This window comes from Apus apus, chromosome 1, assembly GCF_020740795.1.
Source record: "Apus apus isolate bApuApu2 chromosome 1, bApuApu2.pri.cur, whole genome shotgun sequence".
In the NCBI taxonomy this organism is placed as follows: domain Eukaryota; kingdom Metazoa; phylum Chordata; class Aves; order Apodiformes; family Apodidae; genus Apus; species Apus apus.
Genome location: NC_067282.1, coordinates 162,493,658 through 162,508,616, shown reverse-complemented (window position 1 = coordinate 162,508,616; position 14,959 = coordinate 162,493,658). Strand labels below are relative to the sequence as shown.

The 14,959-nt window shown below is 32.1% G+C and overlaps 1 protein-coding gene across 1 annotated transcript in view; it reads left to right on the top strand.

Annotated features, from left to right (window-relative positions):
• The window catches only part of LRRIQ1 (leucine rich repeats and IQ motif containing 1), a 109,435-nt gene that overhangs the window by 90,983 nt on the left and 3,493 nt on the right, over positions 1-14,959 (top strand). The window contains 1 exon segment of the mRNA XM_051621621.1: positions 3,934-4,054. Within this exon segment, the coding sequence (XP_051477581.1) occupies positions 3,934-4,054 (121 nt within the window).

The following is a 14,959-nucleotide window of genomic DNA, read 5'->3' as shown; positions in this document are numbered from 1 at the left end:
GGCCATTTAAAATGGGGCAAATCCGTACAAACTATAGAGAATTAGTTTCTTAGTTTCATGTACGTGATGTAAAATGTTGCATAAAAAGTATTTCCCAGTTAGATGATGTGTCACGTGCCTCATTCTGTACTCTGAGCAATCTTGGGCCTTTCTAACCTCTCTCTTCCTTAGCTTCATCACCTATGCAATATGTGTGTTTTGGAAATGCTTCCATAAACTTTTCCAAATTTCAACAATGAAAAATTGCTTTTAAGGGTTAGATGTTACTATTACTATTTTCTTTAAGTCATATTTTGTCAAAGATTTTCCTGTGGTGTGTGGTGTGTCTGATTCTTAGGTTACTGTTAAAGTTTTGTGGCTGAAATCATGAAACAATAACATAACAATGGGGTTTGGTTGCAGCAGCACTAATAGTTATTTGTTAGGTAAAGTCTAAAACAGTAATTGTACTCATTTGAGCAAAATATAATCTAATAATGTTATCTAAATTCTACATTATGTAATTATTGGTAAGCATGTGTGCACATAGGTAGGTTGTATCTTTACAGCAAGCAGTTCTTTCCACAAGATACTGGTGCAGTCCCACAACAGTATTATGTGGTGTGCCCACATAACTGGCAATCTTACGGAATTGTCACAGCCTGTGCCACATAATTACATAGTTGTTCCACATGAATGTAATACAGAAAAAAATGCAATACAATGTCAAAAAAATGAAAAGGGAATAAAATGTATCTCTAATGCAAAAAGCAGCACTAAATAGGCAATGAAATAATTGTGGTTTGTACACATAGATGAATGGAGAATTATGGTTTTTAAAATTTATATGGGTTCTCTTAACATTTAAAGGTCAAAGTGTGTAATCTGAACATACTCCTAATGCTTTTGCACAGTAACTCAGTCAAAATCTATAAAATTGTGACAAAAATCAAGTTAATTCTTAGCTGCAATCATCAAAAAATAAAAGCAGCTCTGGTAAAGAGAAAGAAAGAAGAAAATACACATTTTTAAAAAGGTACTAGATGATTAATATAATTTTTAAACTGAACTGATATTTGTGCACAGTCCAAGAATTTAAAACATTCTTTTTTGTGGATGCAAAATGGTATTTCAGTGGTTGCATATTAATAAAGCTTTAGCCCTTCTTGTGGAGGTATAAATCCTATGCAGTAACCTGCAGTAAAACTAAGACTGTATTACATTAATCTTTTATCATTTTGATGGTTTTGCTTACTACTGCTACTACCTAAGTGCTTAGGGAGGCATGCTGACTTACAGATTAAACTGGGCTTTTTAAATTAATATGATTTTGCTGAATGACAAGTAGGATATAATTCCTAATTCATCTTTGTATGTAGCTTAAGTTACCTACATGATTAACTGTTTTGCTATTAATCAGTATCTTCAAATCATTAAGCTATAACTTCAATTTTAAAGCACTTTTTAACCCCAGAAGGTTACAGCATACATAGGAACAGACAAATATGCAGATGCAGAGCTTTATTCAAGGCAAAGATTCCTCTTCATTGAAATTCATTTCCAATTAATGGGGGGGGGGGGGGGAAAAAGAGGTTTATAGTAATAAAACTAAGGGCAAAAAACCTGAAGAGAAAAATATGATCACTACAGATGGAAGTCCAATACTGCTTTCAGTGAAAGACTATGCCAGTATCTTAAATTTCTTTCCAGTTTTTTGTTCTAAGCTATAAATGTAAAAGGGAATGTTTTAATTAGCTTCAGAGGATTTTCAATCAAAACCTGAAATTAAGTTTACTCCAGTGAATGATACAACCTTAAATATTACTCTGACTGTAAGTACATGAAACCACTTATCTTTATTTGAAAACAAATTACAAATATTTTACATCACTGATCCAGACAGCCCTATTAACATCTATCATGTAATTCTGACTATTGCTGTCTATAAGATTCTGAAGCTTCCAATACTGTGAAGGTTAGGCATTGGCTAATAATTCCATGGAAAGGTTAGTTGTTTAAAATATTGTGGCCTCCTGCGTCTTTGAGAATTGGGACACTAGAAAACTTCTGCTTTGTGCTGAAACGGGTTAGATGGAAATAAGAATGATCAATTCAATTGGTTTGAATCTCTCTGAGCGTCACAATTATTGTATTTTTTCTACTAAGAAAACACTAATAACTTCATATTGAAAGATTTTGAACTGACAGAGCTCTCACAAGCTTAAAGTGACTAAATTTTAAGACCAAAAATGTAAACAGTTGGCCAGATAAAACTGTTATTCTTTTCAAAGTTTCATGACTTTTCTGCAGAAAACAAAACATTGATGTTAACAGCGATAATACAGCCTGGTACCTGAGCAAGGCAAAACTTCAAAATCATTATCATGAAACATATAAAAGGAAGGTATAAGAAAATAAGAGATAAGCTTTCTGCACTGACACAAAAGGTACATAGTCATTAAGGAAGAGCATAAAATCTCTGTATATTTGTAACTGCTGGTTTCAAAATGCATGAACTTTAAAATGAATTTTACATTAAGCAGTGACTGAGGAAGAAGACAAAGAAATTAAACAGTTCTCCATCTCATCTGAGTTCTCTAAGCTAGACTAGACTACAAAGCCTGTCTGCATTGGTGCAATGCTGCTCTTGGTTCAGTGGGCTGGTTTGAACAGGAAGTCTGGAGATCGTCTCCTCCAGAATAGCCTACAACTTTATAGTAATGGCATCTTCCTGAGAAAAAGGGAGCTGCAGGCTTCCATTCCCGAAGAAAGGAGTTGAGACCCAGTTGATTTCTGATCACGCAGACTAGCTACTACAATATTATGCAGAAGTTTTGTGGCATTACAACTAGCATAGTCTTTCCTTTTTTGTTGTTTGTTCGTTGGTTTTTATTTAAAAAATCAATGCTACTCAGTAAGACACCTAGGTTCTGAAAGGATTTGGGACTTTTCAGCCCAGATAAAGGAAGGACTTAATCTGCCTCTTGGAGTCCACTTCTGAAGGTCCAGTGATTAGGAAATTTAAGTATGTCCTTACGCTCAGTACTTCCAGCTGACAGGCTCTGCACTGAGGATTTTGTAGATCACTCTTCTGCAGTGTCTGATTTTTCCCCTTCATTATTACTTACCCTCACTATCTAGTCAACAACATTCTTAGATGGCTGGTTTTGATGTTGAATAGCTTTTAATTTCAAGGAACAGGAGTTCTTGTTGAGTAAATGTGAAGTAATTCCTGCAAAACTAACAATCTGCCATTTACAACGTGGGTATCTTCAAGATCAGTATTTTTAACCTTTGCCCTACATGTTCCTGAAACAAGACCCCATTGTTAAAATGAAATAAGATTTTAATTTCTATTTTGCTATATTTATGTGCTGGTAATATGCTTCATGCCAAAATGTACTAGCACTAGATATTATAAATTTATGATTAAGATAATACTCTTACCTAAAGTATAATTAAAATGCTGTCTGGTGGTTATGGTTAATTAGCAAAAAACTAAAAGATTAAATTACTTACTGGGCCCTTGACTGATTGAAGTGATACGTGTCCTGGATAGAACATAAATATTGCAGAAAATAATCTAATATGACATCTCTGACATTCAACTATAACTTAAATTATAGACTGGTCAGTAAATGATCTTAAGCTGTTTAAGGTTTCATCAGCCATCTGCAAGATTGATTTTCTTCAAAATTACTGTACTAAAATGTTTTCTTTTGTTGTTGCACTGACTCAGATCACAAACCACAATTTTAAGATCGGCTCTTATTTACAAAAAAAAGTTTGACATAGTGCATTTGTTCAGCCTATGCAACAATAAAGGATTGTGGTATCATTTTGAAGAAGGTTGTTTGACAGACCCTGTTTGTTTATTTGGGGTAATGTGAGCTGCATTCACAAAATGTTATATTTCGTTTCATGATTGTGTACATTCTCTCCCACTGCTTCCAGGCAAGCCCCGTAAGCAGAGAAGACACGGATTTAGACCTGGTTTCCATGGCTAGTGGAAGTGCTTTGACTGAGAACAGAGAAAAAAATAAGCAGCCACACAGACACTCAGCAATATCTTCAAGTAAGTGACGTTTTTTTTTCAGTATCAGTTTTAAAGATCACTTTGAAGTTCTAGGTGGAACTGAGCATGCTTGGAATCCCTAATAACACATGCTACTCATATTTCTGTTTCTTTCTTACCTAAGATATTTTCATACATTTTCTACATTTCTGTTTAAAAACTGCATCATTAGTATCGATAGACTTTCCTCTTGTGGTTTTAACCCAGGGGAAGTTCCCTGTGACGTATGTTAGGTCTTCTGATGATCAAGTTCCTAAATATTTTCTTTTCTCTAAACCATAAAATAATAAGTTTTTTAATTCTTTTTTTTTTTTTCTCCAAAAGAAGTTTGAAAAATACATGTTTTGTTAACCAAATAGCAGAACACATGCTAATCAAGACACAGATTTCAGTCATGTTGATTACTAATTATGCTGTAGTATCTGCATCCTCCTGAACTTACTGTAGCTTAGTGGCAGAGGATCCTTTTAAAGTCTTATAACTTTGCCACACTAATGTTATAGAAATTAACAAAATAATCTATATATAGAAAAAAAATTTAAAAGTCATACTTGAAATTCATAAAGTGATAGCATTTTAAGTTTCATGTTTTATTTTGTGTACTATAACTGAAGAAAAATATTTCTGATAATATGACATAGTATATTTTGTCATTCGTGTACAATGCCTTTTCCAAATAAATAATATTCCAAACACAAAAAATGTGCGTTACAAAAAATATAAGCAGTATTAAATAACTTTGGCAAAATTGTTGACTTTCCTAAAACTGTTTAAGTAGTGAAGTTTCTTGAAATACTTTATGTCAAAATAGAAATCCAGTTATTTCATAAATTATATGTAATTGCTGGATATGCTTTTTAGATTATGTTTTTCATATATGCTGAATTGTCACTTTCAATGCAAAACAAATTAAAATTCAAGGAAAACATGTAAAAATACTTGATATCTCTATTTTTTGTCATGCTTTGTAAAGGTTTTGGGATGATTTATTTACAATGTGTTAGTCCACTACAGGCAAAAAATAACAGTGAGTACAATTTGTCTGTGTTTATTCACTTGATTTACATTTTTAAAATTAGATTAAATAAAATCTATCATCCTGGTCTAAGTGAATCGTATCCATGGAGAAAGAATGTGATTCTTTCTCTCTGCCTGCCATCTTAGAAAAGGTTTAATTGTGTTCTTAGTTTTCCTGTTTCTCTCCATTGACTAGTGATGAAGTGCCATCATTTAAATTAGATGAGATTTCTAGCTGCTAAGATCCTGAATGTAGGTGAAACAAGTCTAAGCTATTGATGTAAATTGCAGAACTACCACTAAATTAATATATTCAGAATAGAATGTGTGCGTATATTGGATAATTGAGTTAAATATACATTGTATTCATATTAATGTGTAACTGCTGTCTATCTAGTAATCTACATTATATTGCCATCCAGAAAAATAAATAAGGGTAAGTTCTTCTGACAAAAAGGCATGTAGAACTTGCCTATGTTAGGAGCTTGGGAAGAGTAAAGAAAAAAGTGTCATTGTGTTATACCTTCAAAAAGAAGAGACTAGGAAAGGAGCACGAAGGACCTATCAAGTGTCAGAGTCATAAGTGTGAGAGACAGGGAGACAATTTACAGTGTCTGGTAATATTTTATTTATTTTTTTTATTAAATACACATCTACTATAGCACAATTACGTATTAATTCTCCTTTCAGTAGTCCAGGAACTAAAGAAAAAAAAGCTCCAGTCTTATGTCTTTTTGTTATACATTTCTGCATGTGCATCTATACACGTTTTTTCATCATGGCTTTCAGAAATTAAACAGAGATGGTACATTAGATTGTAATGCATATTATATATAAAACCAGGCATTACTATTATCTTTGTACAGTTTATATGCTGTATATAAACATGTCTATTATGTTAGTTCTGTTTCCCAAAGACTGTTGCCTTTCAATGATAAAAAATAAATTATTAGCCCTGTAGTATCCTCAATCTAAAAATGTTATAAGCTTGCCTTTATTTATAATGTATTCATTGTTAAATACTTTTCTCTTGCACTGTGTCTGTTGGTCTTGCTTTTTGAAATATTTAATGAAGAAGCTTTTTAATTATTTTAGTGATTTAGTAGGTGTATTCCCTTTGAGTTAGCCTGGATGTGTATTACAGAAGAGCTCAGAAAAAAACACCTTAGAGGTGCTCCCATTTGAATTAATTGTTAAATCAAGTTCTTGCATCATTTTTACAGAAGAATTTGACAAGTGATTTGACAAGCCTTAATTGCTAAAATGTTACTAAGTTCATTTTGCAACATCCATAATCCTGATTTTTGCTCAGAATTATTTTTTATTATTGGTTAGAAGTCTTTAGCAAACTGTGCCATGCAACTCTGAGATCTTAGCATATACCAAATATTAGTTTCATATATGTTTCTTGTATGCAATTTGTAATCCATTAATTGTATCAATAAATTTAGATCCTCTAAACTGAAAAGAGAGGTATAAAAATTAAAAATAAATTATTTTTAGATATGTTTGCATAAAAAAACCCTCAAATATGAATTATATTGAAATAAAATGCATCTTATATACTGCAGGGAGATGACTGTATATGAATGATCATGTTTTTGCAAAGACAAAGCACACAATGCTTCAAAGTTATTATCCTTTAATTCAGACGTTTTTTAGAAAGGGTAAGTCAATATTTTCAGAAATATTTTGGGGAGCTGCCCAGCTTTGATGTACTTTTTATAGATCTTATTCCCAAGGGTAGGTTCTTAGAATCCTGGTTAAAGAATTTTAAGGTTTTTATCAACCAAATTTACTATTTTTTTCCGAAAAACCTGGGTGGGGTAGATTAATCCTAAACTAACTTAATTCTGTTCCTTGACAAAACAAGATCAATTAAGGAATAAAGGAAATGCTGTGGACATAGTATATCTCAGTTTAAGGAAAGTATTTGTGTACTTAAAGCATTTGATGTGGTTCCATATTATATGTTCAAAGGAAAAATTAACTGTGGATTAAATTCACCCAGTATTTAAAAAAAAAAAAAAGAAGCAAGCAAGCAAAACAATATATGGAACCTAAAGGAAACCTAGCAGTTGTTGACTCTAATAGTTGCCTCTATTGATGGCCAGTATGTTATGTTCTCATACATACTAGTTTATACTCCTTCCAAAATCAGACTTTTTTTCTTTATGCTCTCTGGTAACTTATTTTTCTTTTCTATTTCTTGAAGTGTTTTTTTGGTGTGGGTTGTTGGGTATTTGTTGTCCATTCTTGTCTGACCGGGGCTAAGATCTTAACCACTATATTAACTTGTGCCAGTAAATTGCAAACGTAAGTGTATTAGAACCACCTTTTGCAGATTATATTTTCTACTTTTCAGTTGCACATAAATTTACCTTGCTTTTGTAAAAAAGAACAGAAAAAATAAGCTATTTTTCTCTGGTGTATAATTTCTGTAACAAACATACATGAGCCGTGGTGGTTAGTGACTTGCAGTCATAGTTATGCAAGACTCAAGTATCAGTCCTTGGTAGCTTCGCTGGCATTTTTATGGGTATTTTTATTAACTCCATAAATATTGGTGTGAATTGCTGATTACTTTCCTGAACACTGCTAGTGTAGTGAGCACTAAGTTGCAAGATGGACATAGAAATATTTTGCAAGAATTAAAATTGAAGTAATTACTTTTTTTTTATACCTAGTTAGACAGGGTTATTTTTTTATATATATACAATTTTTTTTTATATATATACTACCCAATTTTTGAGTAGGCTATGACAACCATCAACTCCCTTCTATTGTCCTAATCTTGTTCTGGCCAACCAATGTCAAACCTTAAGATGAGTCACCCATGTATTTACATTTTTCTGGTTTTCTTTTCATCACAATTTTCTGGTTTTCTTTTCTCCACAAATCTTAAACCTTATTTTCATTGTACTTTGTGTCTTGTGAACTGTAATTGTCAGGGTTTTCCAGAAGCAACAGCATTTGAATGTGGAATGCAACAGGAGCTGTGCCTCCAATTGTTATTTAAAATACTGACCAGATTTCTGAATTCTCCCCTTCCCTGAATTCTAGTCTTCCAGGGAGCATCTGATATCAGTAAAACACTGCTTTCCAACTTTTCATAAGAAAGTTTGGACCTGAATCTTGTAACACCTTAATCACCCCATAGTTCAAAAAAGGACCCATAGATACTACCTCCACCACAAAATATTTATCAATTTAGTTTCTCAGATAAATTTGAGCTTTACCATTCTGTTAGTCATCGAAATTAAATTAATGAAGTGGGAAGTCTGAAAGTGGAAAGATGTCAAAATCAAAGAAGAAACAAATAAAGAGTAATTTTTATTTCACTTTCGTTTTTATATCTTTCTCTCAATTCTTATTTTTCCTCTTGACAGAACCCCCACCTTGTTTTGTTTTTTTTGCCTTCCTTTCTTATTATAATGAGAGTCCTTAGAAAGTCTTAAAGTCTTCAGTTTTATTTTAGTTACTGTATGGTATAGCTTCACTTTTTAAAAAAATTCCTGCCTTCCTGCTCCTTTCACCTTAGCATTAGCATTGTCTATATATTCTAGTTCCATAATTTGCTATCTTTCATTTAGAATTTGTAAACTCATATGCAGTAAACATCTCATTCTTTGGCTCTCTATTCATGCCTTTACTCATATTTTATCAAGGGATTTCAGTGGTCTTCTTTTGTTTCCTTTTTTCTTTTGTTCTGCCTGCTTAGTAGACCTCACAGAAGACAACCGCAAAATGTATGTTTTCTCCTTAGAAATCTGTAGAAATTCTGTAAATTTATAGGAGATATTTACAGTACAAATTGTTTATTCTCATGAGAAGAATGCTGAACTAAATTTACCTTAGAATTCACAGCTGCTGCCAGAATTTTAGGAATAAAGCTGTCTCTTCTGTAAGCCACATATGGTCATATGACCACACAAATGTTAGTGGACAAGCATTTTGCCCAACAAAAGATAGTGACATGACTCCATACTAATAATTTTGTGCTCAGAAAATGAAGGCATGAAATGGATGAGAAAGGGTTCTACAGTTCTGAAGTAATTAAAATTTGCTAGATACCTACTAGAAAAACATGAGCATTGTTTTGAAAATACTTTCAACATGACATTTTTTTCCATGCAGATACATCTGTATATCTTACCGAAATACAAACTATGCCTCAGAAAAAATCTGTCAATGCACAGTAATACATAATGTATATTTACATAGTCAGAAGAAAACAGTTAGATTTTAGTTAAACCTAACCTATAGGCTGAAAAAATGCAAAACAGCCTAAGTCAGGAAACCCTTCAACATGTTAGAATAGAGTGGTACCTCAGCAAAAAGTCATGCAGAGATATTGGATAATTTAGTAGTGGCACAACTCAATATGAATTTGAAGTTCTTGAATAACTTCCGAACAAGAACTCACTCATATCCTGGTATTATGTTGCAGGTAGATAAAACTCATAATATTGTGTTACATCCAAATTTTTCATCAGACATTGATGCTTTCTTTTAAATAATCAATGAGAAAAATCACTGAATTATAAATTAATAAATCAATACAATATTCTTCATTATGTTCTAAGCATTCTTCAGTAGACTGAACTTTGCTCAGCCCTATATGTGAAAATAAACAAGAGGCTTAGATACAGGTGCAGGCTTAGATACTAAAACCTACTTTCTTGTGTATGATAAATCTGTGTTGCTGATAGGATACATTTTATCCAGATGAGAGAAACTATTTTACTTCAGATTCAAGAGTTCTGGCCTTTTTTTTTTTTTTTTCTGGTTCTGTCACTAGCCTGTTAATTGATATTAGGAGTGCCATTTTGAATCTATATACATCAATTTTCCCATCCGCAGAAATAACAATAATTATATATACCATCCTTGTGTAATGCTAATGAAAGGATGATACCATAGGAAATGAAAGGGGCCTCCTCCTCATTTGTGAACTGGAGAAATTATTTGGAAGCTGCCATGTCAACAAAAGAGTAATGTTACAGATGAATATACACAGGTACAGCCATGCAAATGACAAACTAGTTACAGTATGGTAAAAAAACCAATTAGCTACAGTATGGCAACAAACATATCAAGGGATGTGTCAAATGGCAGAATGATGCATTCACAAAATAAAGACAGTTGGTGACAATGTAGGTCTAACTCTCATTCTTTCAGAGTTTCCTAAATTCACTAACTGCTTTTCTCTTATTAACTGGGGAGATACTGTATTGAGTAACAATAGAAGTGCAGTAGTCATTCAGGAAATGTTATGAAAAATTCAGCAGTTTACAATGATGAATCTAGGAAAAAATAGATTTGTACCATTATTTTTTTCCAGTAAAGACATAAAACCTCTGTTAGGATGTGAAGTAAGTCAGGATACGTGTCACCATTTATGTGTGCAGAGAACTATTTGTCTTAACATTATCTGCTTGAGAAGAAGGCAACACTCAAAAATTAATAGAAAATCATGAAGGTAAAAGTAAATTTCTGGGGTGAAATCCTGCCTTAATCAAAGCCAGTAAGCCAGATTTCAGTATGATATATGCATATAATACACAAATCAATAATTTCCATGCCCAAGTGTTTTAAAAATTCAGCTAGTGGTGAGTGTGATTAAGAAGAAAGTCTGGACTAGGAAAGTACTTGTGTATGATTTTGTATAATGTGAACACTCATACATGCAAATTTGACAAATTCTGTGGGAACATATCTTTTTACTCTTTGTTAAACACTGCTGAAAGATACTTATTTCCTAAACATTTGAAATTAATATGGAGATGCATATATATTTTTTGATGTACTAGCTATCAAACAGCACATACTTAATCTTTTTGTACAGACTAGAGAATGCTAATTTACAAGATGCAGCTTAATTCACTTTCAGGTTATGTATTTTTAAAACTACATAAATGCAGATTTTAAAAGGCAATTAGAACTTGCTTTCATTTTGGGCTAGGGAGGAAAACAGTACATTGTCTCATGTAATTTCATAATCTGTGTTTTGAATTATGAAAATAATTGAAGAACTATGTGTAACAGATACACAGAGGCATTTCCTAATTTTTAAGGACTTAATTTTACAGCTGGATAGTCTTTTATTAGAGTTTGGGTGTTCTTGGGGAGGGTTGTTTATTTTTTTAAAAGACAGAACAGGTAAAAACAAAAAAAAAGGGAAAATCCATTCTGAGTCATTGCTTTACATGTAACTTAGATACCCAGTTGGAACCTGGGAACCATTAGAATTACCACAAGGATTTCTGTCATATGATATGAGTAAATAATAATAATTATAGGGTTTTTTTGCTGTGGGAGATTTGTCAAGTAGCTTCAAAAATATTTTTCAAGTTATTGCACAGAAATATCCAGTAATGAATACTGGGATGCAGCAGAGTTGTTGCATTGGAAGGCAAAGACATGTCTATAGTTTTCTTCCTCAAGACATTTTTTGCTTGCTTTTTTTCCTTTGAATTTGTCTCCTTTTCATTGCTGACTTATTCACGCTTGTGTTCCCTAATCCTTTATTTTACTATGAACAATTCTTGTTTCTGCTCCTCCGGCTTCTAATTCCAGCATAAGTTTCTTCCCCCGTGCACTCTTAGGCTTCCTTTCCACAGTCACCATCAAGTCTTGTGTTTATTTCCACACATCCTTGTCTGATTACTTTTTTCTTCTCTATCTCTACTGCCTGTATTATCCGACTATTCCTCAGATTCATCATGTCCTAGTTTAAATATCCTCCAAATTTGGCCTGATTTATAGTAGTATTTAGGCAGATCTTGAGTCCAAACTCATAATGTACTTACTCTCTGTATCCTTTTTTATCATCACACTTATTTTCACTTATTTTAATCATATAAATGCTGAGGGCCCATCTAGTGCCCTTAATCTGTTTTCTTTATTGCCTACTCTGATTACATAGGTACTTCAATTTGTATATACTTTATGCAGATTTGGACAGACCCTAAAAGCAATGCTCTGTTACTTGGCAGACTTCAAGTCCCCTCTGCAAAGGGCAACATAAATATTTCACAAATTTTTGTAGAAGTTCCCAACTTCAACTGAAGGCAGGTACTCAATATGTAAAATTTCATCCTAAGATGTCAAAATTGGGGAAATAGATAAGGAGCTGGAAAAAACAAAATAAATACTAAGCTTTACTAACTGATGATGCTAAATGTCCAGGTTGTAGTTAGGAAAATGTTATATTTTACAGGAACATATTTGGAGCATTACATTTGAGATACTGTTTATTTTAAGTGTCTAAAACAGTAATTAATAAATGTCTTAAACATTTTTGCAAATGCTTATCTATATGAATTCTTTAATGTGACTGAGTCACATTTTAGAGTTCAGACTGTTCGAGTGTCTAATTGTCAGCATCATCTTGTTAGAACAGCATCAATGTTTAATAAACAAAGATATCTAAGTTTATTGTTTCTATAAAATTATAAAATAATAAGATTATTATAAGATTAACCTCTCATCCTACCAACTTGAAGTCAAGATTTACGAACAAACTTAGTAATTTGCTTTCAAAAACCCAAGATTAATCATGAGTATGTTTTATCTTCAAATCTCTATGTGGAAAGGATACATATATTTGTGTAGAATTTTGTATAATATGCAGCTGGGGCTTCTCAATATATATATATGAAATACAAAAATGTAATGTAAAATTGCAGGACACTAAATATATTTCTGTTTTTATGTAAACAATGCAACTAAAAAAAAAATATTTTGCTGCTACTTCAGTGTTGCCATAAGTAACAATATTTAAAAGTAACTTTTCTATGTTTGTAGTGTTTACCTCCTGCTGAACCTATTTTCTTTGTAGAGCTTAAATTGATGTAAATGCTTTGCTGCTAAGGATTCGTTCTGGTCACTTTCATTAAAATGCTGAAGTTTTTTCTCTGTGCCTTCTTATGCTGTATTTGCTCTTAAGTAATACAATATGGTAAGGACTTTGAAATAAATTATATCTCCAGACACACAATGTTAGGTGGATCGATAAATGCCCTATGACGTCTACTATACATCATAAAATTTCTATCATAACCTGTTTAACAAAGCTTTTCTTCTTGGACAGCAAGAGTTTGATTCAAAGCTTTTTACATATTGCATTACTTATCAAAACAGAGGATATGTAAACCTTGACATTTGTTAAAAGACCCAGGCTTTAACCAAAAAAGACCAGAACAAATCAATAGCAGAAAACAGATTAAACAACAGAAACGTGACTGCTTAGAAATAGAACCCAAGACAAGCTTTCAGCACATACTCAGAAGAAATGGTTATTTGATATATACAGGCACTTGAAAATATCTCAGACTATACTGGAGCTTCATATAGTCAAATATTACAATTAAGTGAAAGTACAGCAAATAACTGTTACAGCCTGTGTTCCAAAGCCTGGTTTGGGATAGGAGAAATTGAATTGCTTTTCTTGGCTAAGATTTTGTTCCCATGACTGGGTATTAGAATAACTGTATATCATGTTAAATTATACTTAATACACTTGCCAGGTTCTATTTAATTCTAGTACCAGTAATGGTAAAAATTATAATTGTTATTATTATGGTTGTCAAAAATATCAATACTTTATAGACTAAAACCAACGTAATAGTTCTCATTTATATTTAGTAAAGATATTTCTGTATGAACTTGAAAAAATGTGTTGTTGCTTTTGTGTAAGGCCTACAACAAATACACTCATGGAACATAATATGAAAAGAAAGTGTTAAGATCATGCTTACAGTTATTAATTAATCACAACACACATGTGCATGCCATGTGTAAGTGAAAGATATGCCTTACAGATATAGCAAAATATTACTCGAAATGTCACCTTTTATTTTACCAATCAAAAATTTCTACTAATAGTACTTTTATTCCCTCATATATGCTAATATGTGAACCAAAACAAGTTTAGGGGAAAACAAGTATTGCAAATCCAAGCTTGGTGTAGAAAACTGTTCACATCATAGTAATGCTGTAAGAGAAAGCTATAAGCTCTCTCAGCAAAAACTATTGAGGCGTAAAGTAACTTTCAAATAAAGTGCACCTCAAAGTACAGTTAAAGGATCTCACAGAGATTTTTAATATTTTCATAATACCTGAATATCTGGCCTTGTAGCACTTCAGGTGTATGCTTCATAGAACATTACAAAAAATGTAAAAAGGTTTTAATTTGCTGTTAATCATTGCTTGTTGGTGAATCTTTCATTTTTTTTTTTTTTTCTGTACATCAAACTTGTATCCTCCCCACTTTATTATTTTACCACTTTTCTTAAAATAAAAAAATCTCAGAAAGTGATGAAATTGCACAACTTCCCCTGAGAAGATATAAATTAGAAACAGAATATAAAGTAGAAGAAGTAAAGCACAATAAATATAGGTACAACAAATACAAGTTAAAAAGAAATGTAAGTCAGTTAACAATTAATTTTAATATGTTCTTGTTTGTTTTTTTACAAAAACAAAGCTGTATTTTTAAGGAATATTTGTAGGTTCAGTCTATTCGAAGTGGCATTCTCATCCCTTACCAGATCCTCTTGTCTTCCAATATCCCCTCAATCTAGACAAAATTCTGACCATTTGCTAAAGGAGCTGTCTTTGTGGAATATCTCTGAAGAAAAAAAAATGCCTGTTTGAATAATGTAGAATCAGCAAAGCTGTTGTAAACAGAGGTATCAACAACAATATAACTGCTTTAGTTTTAATTTATATGTATCGTTCTTACTTATTACAAGACTCTGCTTAGATACTTTATACTTAAGTACAAAGCTGCTCTTTTTCACCACAAGACTGTTCATACCTAGATTTTCATTGAAAATAGTAAAAGACATTAATTAAAAATAAGCATAGTAATTTGTAGGCGCA